This window comes from Gouania willdenowi, chromosome 5 (assembly GCF_900634775.1).
Source record: "Gouania willdenowi chromosome 5, fGouWil2.1, whole genome shotgun sequence".
Classification (NCBI taxonomy): Eukaryota; Metazoa; Chordata; class Actinopteri; order Blenniiformes; family Gobiesocidae; genus Gouania; species Gouania willdenowi.
In genome coordinates, this window is record NC_041048.1 from 39,672,805 (window position 1) to 39,697,797 (window position 24,993).

Below are 24,993 nucleotides of genomic sequence, written 5' to 3' on the forward strand. Positions count from 1 at the left end.
ATTTAAATTGTTTTTTGTTACATTTTTGTGTAGTTTTGTTTGTTTTTGAGTAATTTTGTTTGTTTTTGAGTAATTTTGTGTAATTCTGTTGTCCTTTTGTGCAATTTTTTGTAATTGTGTTTGTTTTTGAGTTATTTTGTGCATTTTTATTGTCCTTTTGTGTTGTTGGAGTAATTCTTTATGTTGTTTATTTAATTTTTCTGTTATTTTTCTGTAAATTTGTAGTCTTCATGTTTTTTTGGTGTTGTTTTGTGCTTTTTTTTGTGTTCTTAGAGTAATTTTTGTTCTTGTTTTCTTTATGTTCCTGTTATTTTTGTGTATCTTTGTAGTCGTCTCATGTGATTTTGGAGTAATTTTGTGTAGTTTTGCGTTTTTTTTGTGTGTTCTTGGAGTCAATTTCTGCCTTAGTGTTATAAGATGACTTGTTGTTGAATTGAAATTTAATTTAATCTTGTGTGTTTACTTCTGGTGCCGCACCAAATCAATGTAATGCATTTGATAAAGGGTTTAATAAGGCTGAAGAGTCTATTGACGCTTGAAGTGCTTTGTTGAGTGGCATCATTTTCCTTGCACTCACTTTAGCTGCTGGAGGCTAATTAAACAGCACGGGGATGCTTAGCTAGTCTGTTAAAAACAATGCTTGAATTATTTCAGGTATAATTGATGCTGTTGTGTGTGTTTCTGCTGCAGGTCGGACACAGCGAGCGGTAACGGTGTGAAGCCGTGGTCAGGCAGCTTAGACGTGCCGTACATGATTCCTCTGGCACAGGAAGGCTCCGCCTCCGACCGTAGGAGCTGCCCGTACAGCTCTCGAGCCCGACGTAGCAACAGTTCTGAGGCCTTACTGGACCGATCGAGCCTCCCTGATGACCCAGTTCCTAGAAACGGGATGCCCCAACGAGGGGGACCCTACAAGAGCTCAGAGACGCTGACCGACGGCAAACTGCGACACATTCATCTGGACGGCCTGGAGGGCCAGGTGGACAGTTCTGTGGATCAGGCCAAAATGCGTCTATCTATGGGTGGGAGGGTGACCAGCGGGGGCTACAATGAGCTACTAATGGACTACATCTGGGGTAAACAGCAGAGGATTCAGGTGCAGCAGCATCTGTACCAGTCCACAGGAAGAATCTGGCAGGACGGTTCGTCCCCTCGCTCCTCCACTGCAGCGATGCCTCCACACGCCAACGGATTCTCCCATTCCCAGGTTCACCTCCCCAGTGCCGCCCCCCCCTACAGCCCCATGGTGCTGAGAAGCTCAGAGGCAGAGCTGCGTAGAGTCAAAGTCACCAGAACCAAGTCCTGTGGGCCCTTCATTCCTCTGCAGCAACATCCTCAGGACGCCATTCTGCTGTCAGCATGCGAGGCCCCGCCCACAGGAACCAGCACGTCCTCCATCCCAAACCTGCACCCCTACCAGCCGGAGCTCAGCGGCCCTTCCTTCAGCCGCAGACCCCCACAGTTCTCTCTCCCGACCCCAGAAGACTCGACTAGAAGTCTCCATAAAGCCCTGGCACTGGAGGGGCTCAGGGACTGGTATTTAAGGAATGCACTGGGCTATCCCAGCGCTGCCCCTAAGGGCCACGAGGCGGGAATCTCTCGTCTCTCACACCCTCACCCTCTGGTTCACCAGGCCCAGTCCGTTCAAGGTGAGCCCGCTAATCCACAGAGGCCACAGATGTCCCAGTCAGCGAGCTTCCACGGTCACCCGCTGCATGGAAGGTGAATATTGATTGTTTATGGGAGTATTTGTTTGTTGATTTTAGATTTAAAACACAAACAGTGATGCAAACAGACACTTCACCTGTAAAGAGTGCATCTTTAGAATGCGTCCGTCAATTGCAAACATAAGAATTTCTACTCTTTCCAACAAAAAGTTGATTATCTCTGAACAATATGCATCACCTGACCAAAATACTAATAACAAGTGTCCTAATTTTTGTCCTTTGTATACAGACTGACACCAGACATTAGCATCTGACGGCCCAGGAGCCCAGTGTTAAATTTTGAGCGTCTCCCAAAGTAAATGCACAAAATGACTCCAAAAATATACAAAATCACTCTTAACACAACAAAACAAAAACAATACCACACAGAATTAGATGAAAATATACAAAATGACAACAACAGAAAGACTCCAAAAACACACACAACAACAACGTAAGCGCACAAAATGATTCCAAAAATATACAAAATCACTCATATCACAATAACAAAAAAACGATACTACACAGAATTACAGAAAAATATACAAAATGACAACAAAAGACCCGAAAAACACACAAAACAACTATATAAGTGCACAAAATTATTTCAAAAACACAAAGGGCCTATGCCACGATTCTAGATTGGATTAATCTCCGTTAGCTGGCTTCAACTAACCAAACATTCCCTGTCAGACAGGAGCTGTACTATGAACGTCAATCACCTATGATCACAACACGCTAATTTAAGCAAAGTCATTACGTGCATGTGCACATGAAAGAGGTGGAGATTGCAGCATCTGACCAATCAATGGAGAGAACTGGCAGACTGAGAGTCTTTACAAGTCTTTTTATACTCGCTCAGATCTGATCCACTTCATAACTTGGTAATGACCAGGTTACTGAAGTTTAAAATGATGAAAAATTAAAATCTTTAATTCAGACCAAAGACAACCTTGTTGTTACAGAAAAGGCAGGAATGAGAAAGCCGCTGACACTGTGAATGCGCAACAGCGCAAGATTATTTATGATATTAATCCATTGGATGATAAACAGACAGCGCTCTGCAGTTAAACTTTGTTACAGCACACACGTGTTTCTATTCAAGTAGACTATCACACACACTGGGATGTGCATGTTCCTGCTGATAATGTCAGCTTCAGCGTTTGAATGAATGAATGAATTAATGACTTCAGCCGTCTGCGCATACGATCAACTCACAGGCTTCATCAGCTGACTGTAGATCAGTCCATCATAATAATATCTATATCTTTCCTAAAGGATGTCATTGGTTAATGAAAGGATTAACATCCAAGCCAGATCAAAACCAGGTTAGCCGTTCAGCATTTATTGCCATAGTGATTAAGCTTCAGCGTGGTTTGCAGGACAGCACACACTGATTAAATCCCGAAAGTTAGCGCGATAAAAAGAGGTAATCTAGATCAGGGGTGGCCAATCCTGGTCCTCAAGAGCCACTATCCAGCATGTTTTAGATGTTTCCCTCTTCCAACACACCTGATTGAAATGTGACGGATCGTTATCAGGCTTCTGCAGAGCTTGATAATGAGTTAATCATTTCAATCAGGTGTGTTGGAAGAGGGAAACATCTAAAACATGCTGGATAGTGGCTCTTGAGGACCAGGATTGGCCACCCCTGATCTAGATTCATAGAATACCCCCACAGTGTATCATTATGGAAGAAAACTAAACAAAAAGAGCTGGATTTGTGCTTCTATATAAAGTTAGCGGTGCTAAAAGCCTCACTTCTCTTCTCTAGTAAAACCGAGGCCTGGGACATGAAATCTATAATGTTTTACCTTTACAATTAAGAAAATCAGATATTTGATGGTTCTTGCTGTAGTGAGTCCCAGTCCCAGTAGAGGGAGCCCTTACCACTGTTACCAGGTTATCATCTGAAACATAGTGTCTACAAATGAAGAATGAAAGTTTGAAAAGGATCACTTTGAATGTTTTTACTGGCTCTCAATGCCTGTTTTAACAAAGCACATTTTCATTTATTTCATTTGATTTTCATTTATTGGTTTACTAAACAGAGACAGTGTTCATTAATATCAATATGGAAAATATACAGGAATTAGCCAAAAAGTCTATTTTTCATCTGCAGTCCCTGGACAGAATGTTTAATTGTCACCATAAAAGAATACCAATTACACAAATGACAGGAAATATACGATAAACTATACAATGAAACATAAAATATAACACTTCCATTTGCACAAAACAACTCCAAAAACGCATAAAATGACGGAAAAATACACAAAAAACTGCAAAAATACACGAAAGACATCAGAAATACAGAAAAAAATACTTCAGAAATGGAAATTACTCCAAAAACACAAAAGATGACTACAAATAAAAGAAACAGAAAAATATACAAAACCAAACCATACCAAAAAGGACTCCAAAATACACAAAATGACTCATAACACACAAAGCAATAACAATAGCAACATAAATACACAAAACGACAATAAAAACATACAAGAATGACTGAAAAACACACAGAAATACACAAAACAGCCATGAAAATACAACAGACTCTTTGTTGTTTCCTGTGTTCATATTTAGTTTGGCCATTTTTCTAAATGCTGATATGAATGTTAATAATGTGACCCCCAGATCACAGAAAATCACATTTTTGTGGCCCCTGCTGTGATAAAAGCAATGTCTGTATAGAAATGATTCACTCATGTTTCACTCTCAACCGTTTTATATAATAATATAATTTTATAATAAAGTTGTCTTTTTTAAAATACGAACCATGTGAGTGATGATGTGCTTCTGCTTTCTCAGGACGATGGAGTTCTCGCTTTATCAGGAGAATCCAGATCCACAGATGCAGGAGGTGACCTCGAAGGAATCCAGCACAGACCCGGGTACCCTGGTCTGAGACAGCAGATATAACACACACACACACACACACACACACACACTGAAACTATGTGACCTCAACAACAAAGTGTAACGTGCCAACCTCAGCAGAAAGAGACTGGACTAAAATGACTAATGACAAACTGTAGCTGTACAGTTTTCTAAAGCCTTGGCCCAGCTCCCAGTTAGATACATTATGACCAGTATGCACCCACCTCCTGGCCCAGTGTCCTACCTGTGGGTGTGCACTGGTGCAGAGAATGAACCAGGCCGTGCTGCTGCTGCTGCTCAACGTTCAGTAACCACAGTGAGATCCTTCCTAAATAAGCCTCCACAGATATACTTTTTTACAGAATATATATATACGACTTAAATGACTATTTTGTATCTTCTGAGATATAAAGAACAGTTATATTAAAGAGGTAATTTATTGCTGTGTATATGTGTGATATACAATGATGTTGTATGGGCTCCCTTCCTTTTAAATGGGATCCTCCACTGTTTCTACAAATGTGGCCTTTTATTAGTAGATCTAAAAACACTTATAATGCACCATATATTCATTTTATTATCTTAAAAATTGACTTAAGAGTTGTCGAGCCTGTGTTCCTCCATCTTGAAATCACGTGGTTGATGATGTCACATGGCCCCAGGGTTAGGGTCAATTACATTTTTTAATTGCAATTACATCTTCAATTTTTTGTGTTCAATTACAGCTCAATTATGATTATGATGACTGGCTTTTTTTCAAATTACAACTAAAAATACACTTATTATTTTCCTTTAAAGTCCATTACAATTACGTTGTCAATTACAAAAGTTCAATTACAATTAATCACAATGACTGAGCCATATTCATAAATAACCTCATAAAATGTAACCTTAAGTTTTTGTTAGCATCTCTTATGATAACAGATTTATTTTGACCCATGTTATAAATCAGCTGTAAAATACACTAAGTATATTATCTATCATTTAATGTGTTTTTTATCTTTTGGTTACCTTGTTAGGCTTCCTTATCCATGAAAATATTGGTATTAATATTTTATGTGGGCCCACAACTTTTAAATTGTCCTCATTAGAAGATCTATGACTAACAGAACACATTTTTTTGCACCATATTCATTTTTATTAACTTTTTAAAATGCCAGTTTGAGCTGCTTTTGGTTGTGCTAAATAATCAGAAAAAGTTAAAGATGTCGAGTAAATCACGGACTGTTGAAGGACTCGCTAACCTCATCCACCAGAGCGTGTCAGCGCACTGTTTAAGGGAGAGTAAAGGTCCCTTAGGAGAGCTCCTCTTCTCTGCTTCATTGTCTATTACCAAACCACAGAGTTGGAACTGTCGGCCCCTGTGGTCATAGATAATTTTTCAGGTTACAACTGTTTTTCTCGTCTTTCCGTAAACAAAAGACATTTAACTTTTCCTGGTTATTTAGAGCAGGGGTGTCAAACTGATTTTAGTTCAGGGGCCAAATACAGGCCAGTTTGATCTCTAGTGGGCCACAGATTCGGTTGGAAAAAGAGCAATTTCAATATTATTATGTCCTAGTTTGCACTTCCAGCTATAAATTACATATAAAGTATATGACATTGACATTATCCTAGCATTAAGTGACCCTAAACTTAAATTCACTTACATTTCCTTGATATTATGAACAATTATTTAGATTTGGAGATCAATTTGAGTTTAAAGAATTAATGCCATCATCATTTAATATAAGTGTGGGAAAATTTTACATTTGTATCAAAGTGTATTTTGAGGAGCTGAGATATCTAAAACTGAATTATTTTGTTATTTACACGATGATATTTGTTTTTTTCTGTCATTTTTACTTTCTCCTGCCGGCCGAATTACATGCTCTAAAGGGCCAGATTTGGCCCCCGGGCCTATAGTTTAACATATGTGATTTAGATTTGCACTTATTATCTTTGTGATACATTCTCAAATTATATACAGTATTATTATTATTATTATTATTATATGATACTGTACTTGACACATGTGATTTAGAGCATCCAAAAGCAGCATAAGTTCAAAAGTTAAATGATATAAAAATCAGGCTGAATGTTTCACTTCAATAGAAAACATTGGGATGTTTACAGGCAGTGGGGCCGTGTGACATCATCAATCAGGTGATGTAATGATGGTGGAACACAGCCTTTAAAACTCTAAAGTAGTTCCATTTAAAAAAAAAAAAAGAAGTTAATCAAACCATGATGGTGCATAATAATGTGTTTTGTTATGCATATACTGTATCTTCCAATAAGTACATTTCAAATATTTTAGGCCACATTAGTAAAATGAGTGGGGGATCCCTTTATTAAGGACTGATACATAGCAGTGAATGTGTTGGTGAACTTATACGAAGTAGAAAAAGCTTCTTCACTCCCTTTTTCTGCTCTTACTTTTACAACCATTTGTATTCTTCGCGTTTGATAAAACGTAGCGTACCGGTGTAGCAGAAAGGAGTGCCTAAAATAATGACACTGAAGTGTGTTTAGATCATATAAACGTGCTCGTATTAAATTGGAAGCATCACATGATGTCATGCAGCGAGGGGGGTGGTGGGGGGGGATGTGATGGAACAATGTCTTAAGTTATAAAGTCGGCTCGGGTTTCTAAATGTAGCTTTCCCACAGGATTGTATGACAGTCAATCTCTCACATTTTTTTTTTGTCCTGCATTGAGCCCTGAGGGATGTTAGTGTCATACGGAGCACTTTATCAACATCTTACGCCTTAATTCCCCATCCAGTTGTTACCATGATGGACAGACAGTGAAGTTCAGACAGGGTTAATGATGACGGTGCAGAAACATTCTGAGTGCTAGCTTGTACTGTATATAGTGTGGATTGTACTGATGGTTTTTTTTTTTAACTAACGTTCTATCCCATGCTAACAATGTGATCCCTAAACTAACCTCATGATGAATATTTAATCCAATGATCCAGTGGTGTGAGCTGGTCTCATACCAGCTAAACTCTATTCTACTCTAAGAATTCCCGTTGGCTGATATTTGTTGTGCTTGCTGGAGTTTAGACGACACTTCATATTTCCACGTCGTAAAGAAACTGGACTCATGTTTTTTTTCTTCTCCAACTTATGCAACGCCACAATGAACTGTAGGCCGTAGCATCTTGACCTCGTTGCTAATATTGTGTTACTGATTCATATTTAGACAAAAGAGACATGGACTCATTCTACCACGATGTGCTGTGGTATCTGGTACTAGTGCTGTAGTACTGAGACCTGTCCTGGTGTCACATTTTGAAACACATTTTGGTCGTGTCTCTTTTCCTTTAAAACCAGTAAAGACCAACACTGATCTGCTATTATTCAACTTCATTAATGTGATCATAAAGAGAAGAACTGTGAACTGTTCCTGGTTAATTCATCTTGTAGTTTGACTTCAAACATTTTGGGCCTGTACTACGAAGCCGGATTTCCTCTTATTGTGCTTAGTCCTGTACTACGACGCTGGTTTATTTCTTACCAGGGTAAATCACCATGGTAACTTAGGCTGAACGACTAACCTGGTCTGGACCAGGTTTTGTTCTGGACAGGATCTGAGCGAGTACTAAAGCTCCGCCTCCTGACCAATCAGATCTCTTAGAAAACTAACTGTCCAATAAAAGGAGGCTCATTGTGAACACGTTTTTGTGTAGATCTGATGTGATGCTGACAGGAGAGAGAATATTTATCCTTTACCAATGACATCCTATAGGAAATATGCATATATATATATATATATATATATATATATATATATATATATACATGTGACATTCATGTCTGTAGTGACGCAGAGAGCCTCAGTCCTCTAAGATAATATAAAATACAGATATTGTCCACCTTATGGTGTAGGCTGATCTGTATGAACCAGCATCAGAGCCACAGACAAGGTCTGAGCCTTAATAAAGTCAAACTGATTAGAGCATCTGTTTATTGTCCCATCAATTAATATTGTATAATCTCACTAATTTAAGTATTAATAGTCATCAATTATCTGCCTGCATTCTTTCCTTCCTGCTTTTTCTTTAGCAACAGTGTTGTTTTTGGTCTTTAATGTGAACGCGCACGTAGCCAGTCTGACATCATCTGTCTTAAGTGAACGTGTTTATATCCTGCTTTGTAGTACAGCTTCTCTCTGATATAGAATGTTTGGTTAAGTGAAGCTAACGGAGAGATATCAGGATATACTGATCCAGCTTCATAGTACAGGCCCATAGACTTACCTCACTGATTGAAATTGTTTTCCAATGTCTCACACCTGCAAACACCTGGACATCAGTCCGTCTTATTTCTAGTCAGAAATTTAGGCCTCATTTACCTCTCTAATAAACTTCTGATTTTCACATATTTAAAATCGTTCAGGACTTATCAGTGGCTTTTAAATACATATAAGGTTTTATTTTTTGGCAAGAATTTAGTTGCCAAGATTTGAGATTTTTGAATGTTGAAGTTGCAGATTCATTGTTTTTGTCTGTGAAATGTATTTAAAATAAAACTAAAGAGAGAATGATTTTTAATGGTCAAACCTTCTAATGCAGGGGTGTCAAACTCATTTTAGTTCAGGGACCAAATTTAGAAAGGTTTGATCTCAAGAGGGTCCACAGATTTTATACGGGAAAACTAGTAATTTCAACATTATTGTGCCCTAGTTTGCACTTCTACCTATACATAAAATACAAAATATGTAAGAAACTGACTATATCTAAGCAATAAGTGACAGATATTATTCCCAACAGGTTCTTTAATTTGAATTTCCTTGATTTGTGACCAATTTCTACTTAATTCATGTAATAATTTGGGGAAAAACCAAGTATATTGTAAGAATTTTGAGTTTTTTTAAACATTAAAAATGACCGCCATCATGCGATCTAAGCACCAGGAAAACTGTGAGTCCCTGCAAATATTGTTGCGTTTCATTTACAAAATGATTCTTTGTTTTCTCTGTTATTTTTACTTTCTCATGCGGGCAGAATTGGATGATCCAAAGGGCCGGATTTGGTCCCTGCGCCTTGAGTTTGACTCTTGCGTCATGATATCCAGCGTCTGTGGTCAGGATGCTACGGCTAATATCAGTGTTTTGTGAAATATTGGTTTTATTTTTTAAAAGAACCACGAAACAAACCTTTAAAGATGCGTAAAGTACGAGCATCGTTGTTCCCTTTCTTTTCGTCATGTGTTTACTGTAACTCTCGATCATCTCGGGACTCATTTGAATGTACTATTAATTTGTATGTGCTTCATAAGGGATATTTTTTTTATATACGCTAAACTGTAGCACACAACCGTGGAATGTGACTTGGTTTCCTTTCATGTTTGATGTGTTTTCATCTCCGAGCTTAGCGCGGCTCATTGAAACCTAAAATCAAAGACCAAACGGCTGTGCAATGGGGATCACACAAAGGTATTTTTCATATATTGTACTCTGTACGCTTAAAATAATTCATATAAAACCCAGCCCGAAAGCAAATGTATTCAAACTATACTATATTTATGAGCCTATGATGTTTTGTAGCTATCTACTGTAACTCCTCATCAGTGTGCGATTTGGTTGTGTGTGTGTGTGTGTGTTCAAACCATGCCATTCAGCCATGTGATGTGTTAGTAAGCAATCTTTTTTTTTTAATAAAAAGAAAGTTATTTAGGTGCAACAGTATTTTTCTTTTCTCGTTTTCTCTCCAGGTTTATTGAGCGTGCTCAGACCTGTTCAATGCTGTGTATGAGGACGTGCGTTCATACTATTTAATAAAATGTCATGTTGGAATCAAACAAAATACAAAAAAATAAAGTGGTCATTGTCACATTATTTAACATTGCTCAATTTAAAAGATTTTTCTATTTCAATCAACAGTAAGAATTACATCATGTTTATTAATATTATTTTATTTTTACAATCCATAGGAGTCATTTCTTGTACAACAATACAAATTTATTTGATTACATTTTACATTTATTAAACAAGGTTAATCATCGAAAACCAATTCTTATTTGCAATGAAGACCTGGTCAAGAATTCAAGCATCAAATCAGCATTTACAAACCAAACGACGGAACAGATTGCTTTGCAAGTAATATATAATAATTGTTAAAGAATAAAGAATTGTTGCTTTTATGCATTTTATTTATTGATCAGTTTTACTCACGCCCAACAATTAACAAACTGTGTGATTTTTTAAAACATCATTCACGAACTAATGCATTTCATTTTTGCAAATAAGAACAGTACCTATCAAACAAATTCATTATGTTTTACACAGACAAAAACACGCTTTAATTACAATAAATGTCTTTCAAGTGCAAAACGGGACATTTCTTGCAAAGTTTATTGGCATTTCTGTTTGGATCTACAGTTTTTTGTTGTTGTTAAATATTTTTTGTTGTACCTAAAATCTGTCCTGTGACATTTGGCACTAATTTTCCACACAAAATGTCCTGTTTTGTAGTTGGAGGATGTTTTTTGCATGCAGTATACAACCTTTTACTTTATTTTAAACTTTTTATTTACAAATATGGGCTTCCTTTTACTTATTTTTACTTTTATTAACAGTTATTGAATCTAAGGTAAATAAACAGAAAACAGCAAAGCCCTTGCTCTTCTCAGTAATCTAAAAATACAATTATTTATTACTCAATTTAATCTGGAATACGTGATATGTAACGTCCAGGTACATTTTGTTTATTTGAACTGTTTTCTTTATATTGTATCTGTTTGAAAGCATTTTTTCTTGTAAATATATATTAAACCCTGGCCTCTTGTGTTGCCATGATTAGTGTCTGTGTGCTGTCTGTTAGTCCATCCTTTTCTACTTCATATCAGCACGTTCTCTTATCTGCCAGTGATATGCTCTATGTGCTGGTGGTGGGAAGGGCGGCGTTGCCCATGACCGGTGAATGTCTGAGGAATTCATTGAGCAGTTTATCCTTTGAAGCTTCTCCCTGATACTCCTGGAGTGGAATCATGCCTATAATGCTCACTAGTATAATATTATATATATATATATATAAAAATAAAATACAAATAAATAAATTACAGAGACCTCCGTGTGAGCTTCAAATAGACGTGTCAACATGCTGAGTGTCTCACACACACACACACACACACACACACACACACACACACACACACACACACACACACACACACACACACTCTCTGCTATTTATGGATCAGACTCCATTCTCGTTCTCTGGGACAGACCGACAGAACACGAGGACTTTGCTCCAGGTTGGTTTTATTTTCCCGGCTTCATGTGTATCCATTAATGAACACACACACACACACACACACACACACACACACACACACACACACACACACTCAGATTAGTTACATATACATGGCTTTTTACTACATGTCGGTCGTGCTTGCTAAATGTAGTAAAGTCATTGCTCTGCTTTTTAAAAAAAGAGGTAAATCTAGGCCCGGGAGACAAATCCGGCCCTTTAGAGTATCAAATTTGAAATGACAGAAAACATGAATCATTGTATAAATTTACCAAGTAATTCAGTTGTAGATATCTCAGCCCTTACAAATACATGAATTCAATGAATATCAATAATATTTGCCAGAGTGCACAGCTTTCCCTTGTCATTTTTAATTGCAAAAAAAAAATCTTTGTCTTTTCTAAAACCCTGAAATTTTATTAAAATTATTCCACAATTTGTTTCCCAAATTGAATAAAAATTGGTCACGAAAAAATATTTTTTTAAGATTTAATGTAATATTGCCAGTAAATTGTTTTACTTTACATATATTTATAGGGCTGAATAATGTTGAATTTGCTTGTTTTCCCGCCTAAATTGTGTGGCCGATTTGAAATCAAAGTGGTTTGTATTTCGCCTTTGAACCAAAATATGTTTTAAAAAAGGACATGTTTCCCACTCACCTGTTTATGTTCAACATGTCGGCTGGAAAAATGATGGCGAACTGTCCATTTTTCCAAAACAACTAATGAAATATCCACATTTTCTAACTTATGTCTCCACACCCTAGCTCTAATGATCCCTTAGCTTTGAATGAATGATACCACAGGTATATGGATGTCGTTTTGTTGCTATATGTGGGTTTAAATGACTTTCAGGGCCGTCAGCAGCAGCTCCTGCTCTGTAGCAATCTCAGGAAAAGTTCAACTGCAGCTGGACCGGTGTCAGGAGCTATTTATGCTGACGTGCCATTCTTCCAGCTAAATATACACATAGCTACTCATTCAGCAAGAGGCAGCACTGAAAATGCCATCACAAACAGCCAACAGAGAAACTCATGTGTTTGATTGTATATTTCTGCTGCTGCTACTTTCCTGCTCTTTGTTTTCAGCTCTGAGTTAAACATTCAAAATGTCATCCTCGTACGCTGCTGCCATATCATCTCTGTTGACGCCGAGCTCTGCTAATCCAGCTGTGGAACACGGTCTTCAACCTTCCAACGAGCCAAAAGGAAACCCAAACCACAGGAAGCATGTTTCCGTGAAGCAGAATCACTTCCATCCACCGGAGCCTCTGGGTGGTTTAGACGAGCAACAGGAGGATCCTGAAGACTATGGGATAGGTAGGAAGAATACGCACATTATAGTGGTTCACAACATGATGGTATAAGTAAAATTTTTGCCTTGTTCATGTTGACATTTTCAACATCTGTACCAACAAGTTCTGATGAACTACGGCCGGGCCAGCGGAACGTCTCCACGCCAAAGAGCACGTACCACGTACCCGAGAATTCAGTCAAATGACTCGGTTCCACCAAGTGAAAAAAGGTTTCCGAGAGGCTCTAGACATCCGCTTATAGAATATCCATGTCAATCGTGGCACATACGGAATAATGGGCCCCATTCATATATTGGTATGTGTCCATGATTTGGTACCACCAACTGTCACAATATTTCACTCACAGATAAATGAGTAAACGACTGATGGAAATTGCCAAAAAAAAGGGGGGTGGGCCCTTGGGCCCCTAATTAAATTGCGCGAGGCATAATCGTAATCTACAATGAATTACCTTTGAAACAATATATCACACGACTATGTTCCCATAAATTAGGAAATTACCGGAAATGGAGGGTGGGCCCCTGGGTCCCATTAAGGGCTCCGAGCATCTCATCATATTCATTCATAGAGTATTTATACCAAACTCCATTCCGATCTAATGAGAACTAACAGAGGAGTAGTCACTTAAAAAATGGGGCCCTCTGACGCCCCCGTGACACGTACGGGGCAATGGGCCCCATTCTTATATTGGTATGTGCCAATGATTTGGTATTACCACCCGTCGTAATATTTGAGTCGCAAATAAATTAGTAATTGACTTTCTTTTTTTTTGGGGCCCCAAATCAAAAATTGCGTCAATGCGTACACGTCCATAGATTATAGCTACCAAATTTCAGCCCGATCCGTTCACAAATGACAGGAGCAGCGAGAACAAAAGAAGAACAGAGTGAGTGGCGTTTTGAACGCGGCAGCCCGGCCTAATAATGGAGCCAATGTAACGTCAGGAAAGGGTGACACAATTTTTCACTATTCTTATTGTTCAACCAAAGAATGCGTAACTTTCACAGATATCAGAAACTTGAATGATTTAAAGGTAAATATGGTGATTAATAGTTTCTCCCTCTATTTATACTAAATGAGTAAGAACATTAGAACAGTTCAAACACTATACCTGAAAATAGAAAAAATGGCAACATTGTGAAAAAGTGTGCCACGCCCTAAATGTGAGCTAATTTTTGGTAACAGATGCTTACAACATCAATTGGAACTATGCAAAAAGCAATCTGGCAAATGTATTGATATTTATTTTTGTGAACCACCCAAACCCACACGGAGCTGGAATAATCTGTGTACCCTCCATTCTTTGGTTATCCTGTTTTAAAACCAAAACAAAATAACAAACGTTACTTTGTTTTACTGACTTCAAACCTAAACAGAAATATCATAAACCAGATAAGCAGAGTTTTTTTTGTTTTAAAACACATCTTGTTTTGTTTGTGTGATATTTTAATATTTACGGGGAAATTAGAGCGAGAACTGAAGTCCACTACACCTGGTTTCCCTCTCCAGGTCCTGGACCAGGTCTCCTCACACAATAGGACTGTTTAGGATTTATTTCATCAGTTTTCTGGTCCTGCTCATGTTTTCATTCAGTCTGTGGATGTTTTAGCTCGTAAAAAGCTGCTCACGTTTATGTTTTGTTTTTCTCGGTGTTACGATCCAAATAGTATCCAGATAAACTGGTGACTGACTATCAGTGTGAGGAACAATAGACGTTAGAACTTCTACCATTTGACACTTTTGGAAAAACAATTACAGCTTTTTTTAGGACAGTAAAAAACTTTTTTGCACGTTATAATACCGTTAGCCACTAACGACAGCCGTCAACACAGACAGAAGTTGATCACAAGAAACGAGGATCACTAGTAGATTCATTACACCACCTCTTGTTCCTTTAAACACATATTGTGTGTCGCTTTTTAGTTTTGATGTATTCATGTATTAATAACGTTTCATTTCACCAGTTCATCAGTAATGTGACATATGCTTTGCTCCTTTTTTTATCAGGGAGTAAAAGTCTGCCCCCGTCTGTGGGTCCACTCTGTGTGGTAAGATTAAAACATGAAGCTCTCATCCAAAGTTTCCCTTAAATATCCAAATATCTCACAAACCAAACATTGCAAGATTTGTTTTAAAACAGAAAAACGCTGCTTGTCTGGTCTTTGATATTCGAAGTCAGTAAAACAAAATAACCACACTGTTTATTTGTTATTTTGATTTGGTTTTAAAATGTAATAACCAAAAAAAGAAGGGTACACAGATTTGGAATGGACTGATCTCAATCTTCTCCTCATTCCCTCCAGGGGGGTACTACCCAGTGGAGATCGGAGACATATTTGCTGATCGTTACCAAGTGATAAAAAAGTTGGGATGGGGTCATTTCTCCACTGTGTGGCTCTGCTGGGATATGGAGTAAGTACAAGACTACTAGTTACCTGTATGTTTATGTATAAACCATAATAACCAGCAAACATTGTGAGAAATAATGAATAACTCAGTGACTCTGTGATTATTTGCATGTTTAGGACGAGGAGGTTTGTGGCTCTGAAGGTGGTGAAGAGCGCTCAGATGTTCACAGAGACGGCCCTGGATGAAATCAAGCTACTCAAATGTGTCAGTGTGTCTGAATAATGTCTGGATTTAGTCTTTTTACTGCGTCTGCTCATCAGGGCTGTCAAACAGTGACCTGGTTACATAAAGAAAAAACTTTTCAAATCAATATCTATCTGATAATGATAATAATTTCAATGGTTGTCATTCATTTGGCTTAAAAATAAACAGATATTACCCAATGAAACAACGGCTAAAATCAATACAACAATGGTTATGTCAGAGTTAGGCAACTTTTATCACGGCGGGGCCGAAAACACGTGTTTGTTTGATTGGAGGGTCACATGATCAACATTAACGTCAGCATTTAGAATAATGACTGATCTGAGCATTAATACAGGAAAGAACAAAGATTTCTATAGTAATTTTGTGTGTTTTCCTGTCATTTTGTGTATGTTTGTTGTTGTCTTGCTCGTTGTGAAGCATGTTGTGCATTTCTGTAGTCCTTTTCTTTTTTTTTCTGTAAAACATATGTTTTTTGGAGTCATAATTTGCATTTTTTTAAACTATTTTTTGTGTATTTCTGTTGTTGTTTTGCTTGTTTTTTAGTACTGTGGGTTTGCGGATTTATATTTCCTGTTTTTCTTGTCTTTTTGTGTACTTTGGTAATCATTTTCTATCATTTTGTATATTTTTATGAGTAATTTTGTGTATGACTGTTGATGTTTTGTTCATTTTTGTAGTACTTTTGTATGTTTTTGGAGTATTTTTTGTGTTTTTCTCTTGTCTTTTAATGTATTCTTGGTCTTGTTTTATGTATTTTTTTTTCATTTGGTACATTTACTTTGGGGGCCGCATAAAATTGGGCAGAGGGCTGTATGTGGCCCCTGAGCCACCAGTTGCCTATGTCTGGCTTACTTGATTAGTTTTAACTGGCTGAATTGTAACGTATGCATGCATTTAATCTGAAGATAAATAAAATAAATAAATTGGAGCCTAAATTCAAAAGATGAATTATCAATCAAATGATGATCAAGTTTATTTCTTATTCAAATAAATGACCAAACTATAACTTTTTGTATTTTATTGACTTTTTTTGTTTCAAAAGTGTTCAAATCTGATTGCATTTGATGAGAAATGTGACATTAAAGGTCGACTCTGAGCACGTGGCCCAATGACGGTTAACTGTGACTGTTTTTGGGTCACAGGTCGTATGTGTGACACCTCTGTTGTGTAAGATATTGATTCACTAACATTTTGTGATAAACGTATTTGAGAAAACTGAGTGATTTGTCTTTAAAAATAGATATATTTGAACATTTTGTTTGTTTGACATGTTCAGGTCAGACAGAGCGATCCCAAAGATCTGAAACGGGAGAGAATCGTGCAGCTCGTGGATGACTTTAGGATCTCTGGAGTGAATGGAGAACGTATCCTTTACTGGAGATGCTCAAATGATGATGATGATGATGATGATGATGATGGCTCCTTGACAGAGGTGTAAAGAGTACTGATATATCCTACTCAAGTAGAAGTAGTGTTGCTTGATTAAAATTGTGCTCAAGTACAAGTACAAGTAAATCATACATAAAATACTCAAGTACAAGTAGAAAGTAGCTCAATTAAATAATACTCAAAGTAAAAGTTACTAGTTATTTTCACCTCTCATGTTTATTCTTGGTAATAAATGTTGCCACGGTTCCCCTGCATGCAGTAAACATCTCATGTATAAACTTAAAAAGGAAGAGACACAATCTTGCACAATTGCAACTTAATTTATTTTCAACAAAATGTCAATATTATTTTTTAAATAAAATAACACCAATGAATTCAATTCATATAAAATAATTCATAGGCTCTACGTATAGATACATTTATTAACTCTGAAACGTTTAATCTGATTGGTCGACTATGATGTGATGCATTTGATTGCTGTCTGGTGATTTCATATTTTTGTAGTTTCACAATGTCTGTTGATCATTTTAAAACAAAAAATAGTAATTTACTCAGTAACTTTTGGGTGCAGAAATGTAATGAATTACTTTATTTCTTTTAAAAGTAAGTTATAAATAAAATTACTGGTTTAGAAATGTACTAAAAAAAAGTACAAGTTCCCATAAAAGCTCAGTTCCAGTAACGTGACTACTTGTAATCTATTACTGTCACCTCTGGATATGGATTATGTTCAAAGTTCCTGATGAGACCATGAACTGCAAATAAAGAAAATAATCACAAACTATAATAATTTACTCAGTAATGGTTAGGTGTAGAAATGGAATGAATTACTGCTTTTAAAACTGACTGAAGAACAAGTAAAATTACTGCTCCAAAAAAAAGGACAAGTACCCATAAAAGTAAAACTCAGTTATAGTAACGTGAGTACTTGTAATCCATTACTTTCACCTCAGCTCCTCAATGGCTTCCAGACGTGTGCATGGTTCTTGAAGTGTTGGGTCATCAGTTGTTGAGCTGGATCATTAAATCCAACTACGCAGGCCTCCCTCTCCCCTGTGTGAAGAGTGTCCTCACACAGGTACGCTGATATTCTACATCCTCAGCCTGACTCAGGCCTTTTAGTGAACAAAGCTTTCCTTTTGTGCTCCTTTAGGGGTGGTCACTCATTTTTCATTCCCCCCGTCACAGGTTTTGCAGGGTTTAGATTACCTACACACTAAATGCAAGATTATTCACACAGACATCAAGCCAGAAAACATCCTCCTGAGGGTGGACGAGCGTTATATTCAGAGGCTGGCGGGCGACACTAAACTGTGGCAGCTGCCGGGGTCGCCTGCTGCATGTGACCTGACGTCTGCAGGTAAAACAGGCTCAGAGTCATCATGGGTGAACATGAAAAAACACTGATTACCTTCATTTCTTCTTTTTTACCTTCTTCTGCTGATTCCATCACTTCCTGCCAGTGAACAGAAGTTCCCAAGAAAAACAAGTGAGTAGGTGAAAATATTGAATTTCAATAAATGGCCCCACATCTGAAATTCTTACCAATTGTTCCATGATTATTCAATAGTTACTCTGTAAATTTCTAGTTTGATCAGATTAATGCTTTTTGAGATATGACCAATTTAGTGAGTGATGTATGTGTCAGTTTTTGTGCGTCCTTGCTTTTCTTCCATTTTCAGCTTCTAATATCTCAGAAACTGCATCACATAGGAAACTGAAATGTCATATAATAATACAGCTCTATTTATTCTCTCAGAATATACAAAAATATCTGTTATACATCCTATCTGGTGGACATGCCAGCCCCTAAAAATTGGAACATGTTTGGGCCTTCAGTAAACTACTTAGCATATGTCTCAGCTCCCTGTATTTTGATCAGCTTAGAGCTATGAACATAGACTGTTCACATCACTAATGATTAGTCACACAAACGCATTGGTTCTTGGCTGACACGCTCTTGAAATCTGGAAAAAATACTTGTACAATGGCCCATAACAGCATCTGGGAATGTGAGAAAAATCTGATCTGTTTTAATTTATAGTGTAAAGGTTACTTTTTCTTTGGATATAAAACATTTTTTCTTTATGGAACTTCTTCATTTTTACTTAGGACCAAAACTTTGGGTTATTTACCCCACTCACCAATATTGAAAATCCTTTACATGAGGCCATTGTAGCTTAGCTGTGTGTCTTATGATAATGTACAGTATTGTTATTGTATTGTGTGATGTAGTTTGATATACTGAGATATTGGAAGCTGAAATTGAAGAAAAATAAGGAAGCATTAAAATCAACACATAAAACCCCTCACTAAATTGTCCTTATCTCAAAAAGTATTCATCATATCAAACTAAAAATGTACAGTGTGACTAGTGAATAATTAGGCAACAATTGGTGAAAATTTCAGAATTTCTTTAGACTGAAATGCGTGGGATGACCTGAAAATGTGTGTAACTCGTGTTATCTGCCATGACTACAATGTTTGGGTTTGTGCTGTGGTTTCCACAGAGGTTCTCCAGCTTACTGGGGAAGGTGACGGGGGCTTTCCACGCACTGGGGGAGTGGGTAAGGAACACTTGTTCTGCTTTGATCAATGCACCACATGATAGGCTACAAGCATTAAGCTAGTCAGACTGCTGTTTCTGTGTGACTGGTTTAAAAATACTGAGATGATAATGAATTTATCAGATGAAAACATAAGGTAGGCCTCATAGATTAGAGCATGGGTGTCAAACGTATTTCAGTTCAGGGGCCAAATACAGTTTGATCTCAAGTGGGCCATAGATTTTAGGCACGAAAAAGAGTAATTTTAACATTAATTGCGCCCTAGTTTTCAAAATCAATCCCTGCAGGATCTTTACTTCATAAATTATTGAATTTGAAAACAATTTTTGTGTAAGTATTTGGAATTATTTGTGATAAATTGCAAGATTTTTTAAAAAACTGCAAGACTTTTAGAAAACTTACAAGATAATTTTTTTTTATCAAAAATGACTGCATTCATGTGATATAAGCATGGGAAAACTTTGAGCCCCTAATAATATTGTTAAGTTTTAATTACATTTGTGTATTTGAGATATCTGCAACTGAATTATTTGGTATTTTACACAATAATTCATGTTTTCGCTGACATTTTTACTGTCTTCTGTGGGCTGAATTGGATGCTCTTAAGGGGCAGATTTGCCTTGAGTTTGACACGTGTGTATGTGGGGTTGAGCAATTTATTGAGCATGATCAAATAACTTATTTATTACTGTTTTAAAATACAGTATGTGATTGCACATTTTATGTTATTTTTTATGAATTTTGAAGAAGAAGAATAACAATTTTGACCTTTTTCAATTAAGGTAAAACATTTTTTTTAACCATTTTGTTGAAATTTTGTTGCAATGGGAAGGTTGTGAAAATGTTTTATTCTTCAAAGGGCGGGGCAACAGTCAAAGTTTGGGAACCACTGTCATAGATCGATAAAGCAAAGATCATTTGCATTAAAAAAAAGCTTTAAATTGCAGCTTGAAAGTTGGTTTTGATCTCCACTCTCTTATTGACATTTGTCTGAACAGTTTTGTGCATTGCATTGTGGGATGTGGAGTCCTGTACACGAATGCATTGAAGTGTTTTACTTCATTCTTTCTTCATTTTATCATTCATTCCAATGATGCAATTATTGTGTTTTTATTCTGGCTTTGCTTAACAATGAGCCGTACAGTTTACCATAGCAGATGTTTTTCAACCTTGGGTTTGTGACACCATGTGAGGTTGCCTGGAGTTTAAATGGGGTCACCTGAAATGTCAAGTAATTGATAAAAAAGACAATTTCTGGTTAAAAATACATCTTTTCAATGCTTTGTTATTATTTTTCAAAATAAAACAATCTTAACTGTATCCTATACGTTCACTTTTTCAAATCTAGTTCAAATAAAATGCAGTGTAAGAACATGATCAAAAACTGATTGTAGGAAAATAATGTCTTTAGGGTCACCACAAATTTTTCATATCAAAATGGGGTCACGATCCAAAAAAGGTTGGAAACCACTGGTCTAAACTCTCCGTGTAACTAAGTCACTTTTGGATGATCATTGTCTGTTTCCTGCTAATTGTACCTAAACCAGTCCAGTAAGATCCCCGTGAGTCCTCTGAGGCGTCTGAGGGGGAAAAAAGTAGGCCAGCATTCACAGGCCAGAACTTCTGATTCTAAACAACCCAAAGCGTCCCCGTCATCTGCAGATACCACAGCATCCTCCAGTGCTCACAGCTCCACGTGTCAGATTAAAACATCAGCTCCAGACCTGCTGTTGAGGAGAAGAACCCTCCTGTTGGAGGACAGGCTGGACCTGAGTCCTGTTTACCACAGAGACTCTGTTTGCTCACACTTCACTGGAGATTCTCCAGCCCTGAGCTCCAGATCAGTGGTGTTACCTCAGGCTTCACCTCCACCAGCATCCACATGTGGTCAGTTTTTCACCCAACCGCTCTTTTCTGTGATTCATTCATTCAGGCCATAGTTGCTCAGATTTAACCTGAATTATAAAACCAAAATCAAAATGTAAATCCTTTCTATTGAAGGTTCCAGTGACTCAGATGTTCTTCCAGATCTACTAAAGGCTCAAAATGCTGATAAAATCATAATAAAGATTGCTGACCTGGGAAACGCCTGCTGGGTGGTGAGTGAAATCAAACTTAGCTTTAAACCTGTCAGAGTGGAAGTCAAATAAATGTGATTGATCTGATCTGAGGGCCACATTATAGAATGGAATAGAACTTTATTTGTCATTGCAACAAAAACAGCAAAAATGCATTCATGACAAAATTTAGAATAATGATATAATGATCAATCTGAGCATTAACACAGGAAAAAACAAAGGGTTTGTGCAGTTTTTTCTTGTTATTTTTTTGTGGTTTTTTATTGTTGGTTTGTAGGTTTCTAAAATAATTTAGTGCATTTTAGTTGTTGGTTTCAATATTTTCTGTCATCCTGTGTAGTTTTGTAGTGATATTCTGTGTGTTTGCGGGTAATTCTGTGCATTTTTGTTGTAATTTTGTATATATTTTTTATATTTTTGTCGTCATAACATTTGTTTTTGGAGTAATTTTTCATATTTTTGTTGTTATTCTCTCATTGTGTGTGTGTTTGTGGTTGTTTTGTTGATTTTTGGAGTAATTTTATGTATTTGTGTTGTTGTTCTCTATATTTTTTGTTGTCGTATTGTGTTTTTTGAAGTAGTTTTCTACATTTTTCTGTACTTAAGTGTGTATGAGTAATTTTGTGTAATTTTGCAGATGTTTTGTATATTTTTCTGTAATTTTGTGTGTTTTGGAGTGTGTTTTAATTTTATTTGGACTGTGTGTTGCATGTTGGCCCAGTTGCCCATGTTTGCTTTAAAGGCTATAAAAAAAACCTCCAATAACCACCACTTCATCCATGAACATAGCCTTTCTCACTGTAGCTCAGGTAAAAATCATGTTGTTAATTTGTTGTGAATTTTCAAAGTTTTAAACTTTAAAGGCTTATTTTGGTGTCGCCTTTAGAACGATGACTGAAAAATACATAAAAGGACAAAAGGAGAAAAAGATACACAAAAAGGACAAAATAATGACCCCAAAAACACATGGTACGATTACAAAAATACACAAAATTCTACAAAAATTACTACAAAAGCACAAAATGGCAACAGAAAAACAAAAAAAACCTCCCTTGTTTTGGTCATTATTGTAAATGCTGACATGAATATAGAAAATGTGGCCCTCAGATCAGATACAATCATGGTTGTGTTGCTTCCGCTGTGATAAAAGTTGTTTTAAGGTGCAACACGAGCTCATTCTATGTGTTTTAAGGACAAACATTTCTCTGAGGACATCCAGACGTGTCAGTATCGCTCTATCGAGGTCCTGATTGGTGCAGATTACGACACACCTGCAGACATCTGGAGCACGGCGTGCATGGTGAGCTGTGCACCTGCAGAGGTTTGGGTTGTTTCCTGTAAATCTGTTTTTTCTGCTTGGTCAGCATTTCTCTTTTTTTGTGCACACGAGGCGTTTGAGCTGGCCACAGGAGATTATCTGTTCGACCCTCAGTCAGGAGCCACGTACACTCGTGAGGAAGGTGCGTTTGTCTGGTCTTTGACATCAGTGGAAATAATACTATAATAATAATAATATGTGTTTGTTTCCTCTCAGATCACATCGCACACATCATTGAACTTCTGGGACCTCTTCCAACTAAGTTTGCTCTCTCAGGAAGGAATTCCAAAAGGTACTTCAATCACAAAGGTAAGAATTTACAACAATCCTTTAGGCCTACACGCTTTTTAAATAGAAAGTGTCCTTTTTTAAACCACTATTGCCCCCCATACAAACATATTCACATGATCTTCATGTTATGGTCCCTTTCTTTTACTCCAAAACTATTCTCCTACATGCAAGTGTTTGGTTAATTTTTACCCCAACCTGTGAAACATTAACCAATCAGATGATCTGCTGTAATGACCCTGGGGGTGAACAGTGTTAGAGGGAAAACTCCAAAGATAATGCTGAAGCCCAGGGACCCATGCCTAAAATGATCAACACCTTCACTAACATCGGAGGATCTTTATTCAGCATAATGACCCAAATAAAAGGATACCGATCATCAAAATAATGTACTTTTTATTACCTTTGCCAAGGAGCTCATATTTTCACCTGCATTTATTTATTTATTTGGAATACGTCAGAAGTACTTTACAGATTTGGACACAATTTAGATTAGAATTCATCTTTATTTTATCCCAAAGTGGTGAAATTAACATGTTACAGCAGCCAAAGACACAAAGAGCAAGCAGAGGGCTAAAAACAGGCAAACAAACAAATACAGAAATGAAAATTACGGAATAAATAAATAAAATTAAAGAAAAAATAGATATTGGCCAAGATAACAGCACAGAAAATATGAATAAGCAGTAAATAAGGTTTTACAATGAGTGATGTGTATTATTGCACATAGTAAGGCAGTGGAGGAACATTACTATATACAGATGAGAAAACAACACTTCAGACTATGCTAGTGTTGTAATTTTAAGGAACCTTACGTCATGGAAGATTCCATTCAATTTTGGAGGGGTTCCAGATCAATATAGTGATTCTGGATCAGTTTAAAAATGGTTCGTAATTGATTAATCTTTATAAGGTTTAACTTATGTCGGGTTGGTTCTTAAATTACACCAAGTTTCATCAGGATTAGATGCTTATTGTACATTTTATTGTGACTTTTTTAATAATTGGGCGTGTCCACATTGTGACCTTATGTATAGTTATTAATGCGGATTGACCTTTAAAATGTAAACGATCATGGTACCATGATTAGGACCAATGATGATCCCGATAACTGACAATATCTGGAAAAGAGGAGATTTGATTGGTGTTGCTAATTTTGATTACTTAATACTAGCTGGTTGATAATTGCACGTCTTCATTTGTCCAGGTGAACTTCGACACATCTCCAAGTTAAAACCCTGGAGCCTGACAGAGATTTTGCAGGATAAGTACGAGTGGCCTCGGCACGAAGCGTTCTGGTTCTCTTCATTTCTGTCCACCATGTTGGAACTACTGCCAGAGAGACGAGCCACAGCTGCACAGTGTCTGAAACACCCCTGGATCACCTCTTAGACACAAACCAGCCTCATGGACTGTTAATGTCCACTGGAAAAAACTCAGGGGTTCTCAACCTTGGGGTCAGGACACCATTTGAAATCGCGAGACACTGGGAGGAGGTCGCCAGATGCCTTCAAGAAACCAATAATATATATATATATTTTTTACAATTTAAACCCATTTCTACTCTGATTTCTGCCACTTCTCCAACAA

The 24,993-nt window shown here is 37.1% G+C and overlaps 2 protein-coding genes and 1 long non-coding RNA gene across 5 annotated transcripts in view; 2 read left to right on the forward strand and 1 right to left on the reverse strand.

Moving 5' to 3' along the window:
* The window catches only part of ccdc120b (coiled-coil domain containing 120b), a 31,412-nt gene extending 26,111 nt beyond the window's left edge, over positions 1-5,301 (forward strand). For both annotated transcript variants that reach the window (XM_028447512.1, XM_028447513.1), the window contains 2 exons: positions 691-1,722; positions 4,518-5,301. In XM_028447512.1, coding sequence (XP_028303313.1) covers positions 691-1,722; positions 4,518-4,614 — 1,129 coding nt within the window. In that variant the 3' untranslated portion in view covers positions 4,615-5,301. The remainder of the gene's footprint in view (positions 1-690; positions 1,723-4,517) is intronic.
* LOC114463749 (uncharacterized) lies at positions 1,492-12,680 on the reverse strand. Its single transcript, XR_003674116.1, has 3 exons — positions 12,493-12,680; positions 4,485-4,610; positions 1,492-1,711 (listed from the first exon to the last, which is right to left on the reverse strand). It is a non-coding gene; the product is annotated as an uncharacterized LOC114463749 (long non-coding RNA).
* Positions 11,750-24,961, forward strand: LOC114463745 (SRSF protein kinase 2-like). 2 transcript variants are annotated; one of them, XM_028447514.1, is made up of 15 exons: positions 11,750-11,831; positions 12,921-13,151; positions 15,451-15,559; positions 15,673-15,760; positions 17,040-17,127; positions 18,106-18,230; positions 18,341-18,512; positions 18,616-18,641; positions 19,663-19,719; positions 21,267-21,606; positions 21,721-21,818; positions 22,990-23,097; positions 23,188-23,257; positions 23,332-23,424; positions 24,611-24,961. In XM_028447514.1, exons 2-15 carry the CDS (start codon positions 12,941-12,943, stop codon positions 24,793-24,795), a joined length of 1,770 nt encoding a protein of 589 aa, XP_028303315.1. In that variant the 5' UTR covers positions 11,750-11,831; positions 12,921-12,940; the 3' UTR covers positions 24,796-24,961. The 2 variants fall into 2 exon arrangements, with proteins under 2 accessions (XP_028303315.1, XP_028303316.1); XM_028447515.1 differs by having other exon boundaries at positions 18,124-18,230.
* Positions 24,962-24,993: the final 32 nt, after the last annotated feature.

Coding starts and splice junctions, on each gene's coding strand:
- LOC114463745 (XM_028447514.1), top strand. CDS start 12,941: ATGTCATCCTCGTACGCTGCTGCCATATCATCTCTGTTGACGCCGAGC. Junction 18,231..18,340: donor TGAAGAGTGTCCTCACACAG/GTACGCTGATAT, acceptor CCCCCGTCACAG/GTTTTGCAGGGTTTAGATTA. Junction 23,425..24,610: donor AAGGTACTTCAATCACAAAG/GTAAGAATTTAC, acceptor TCATTTGTCCAG/GTGAACTTCGACACATCTCC.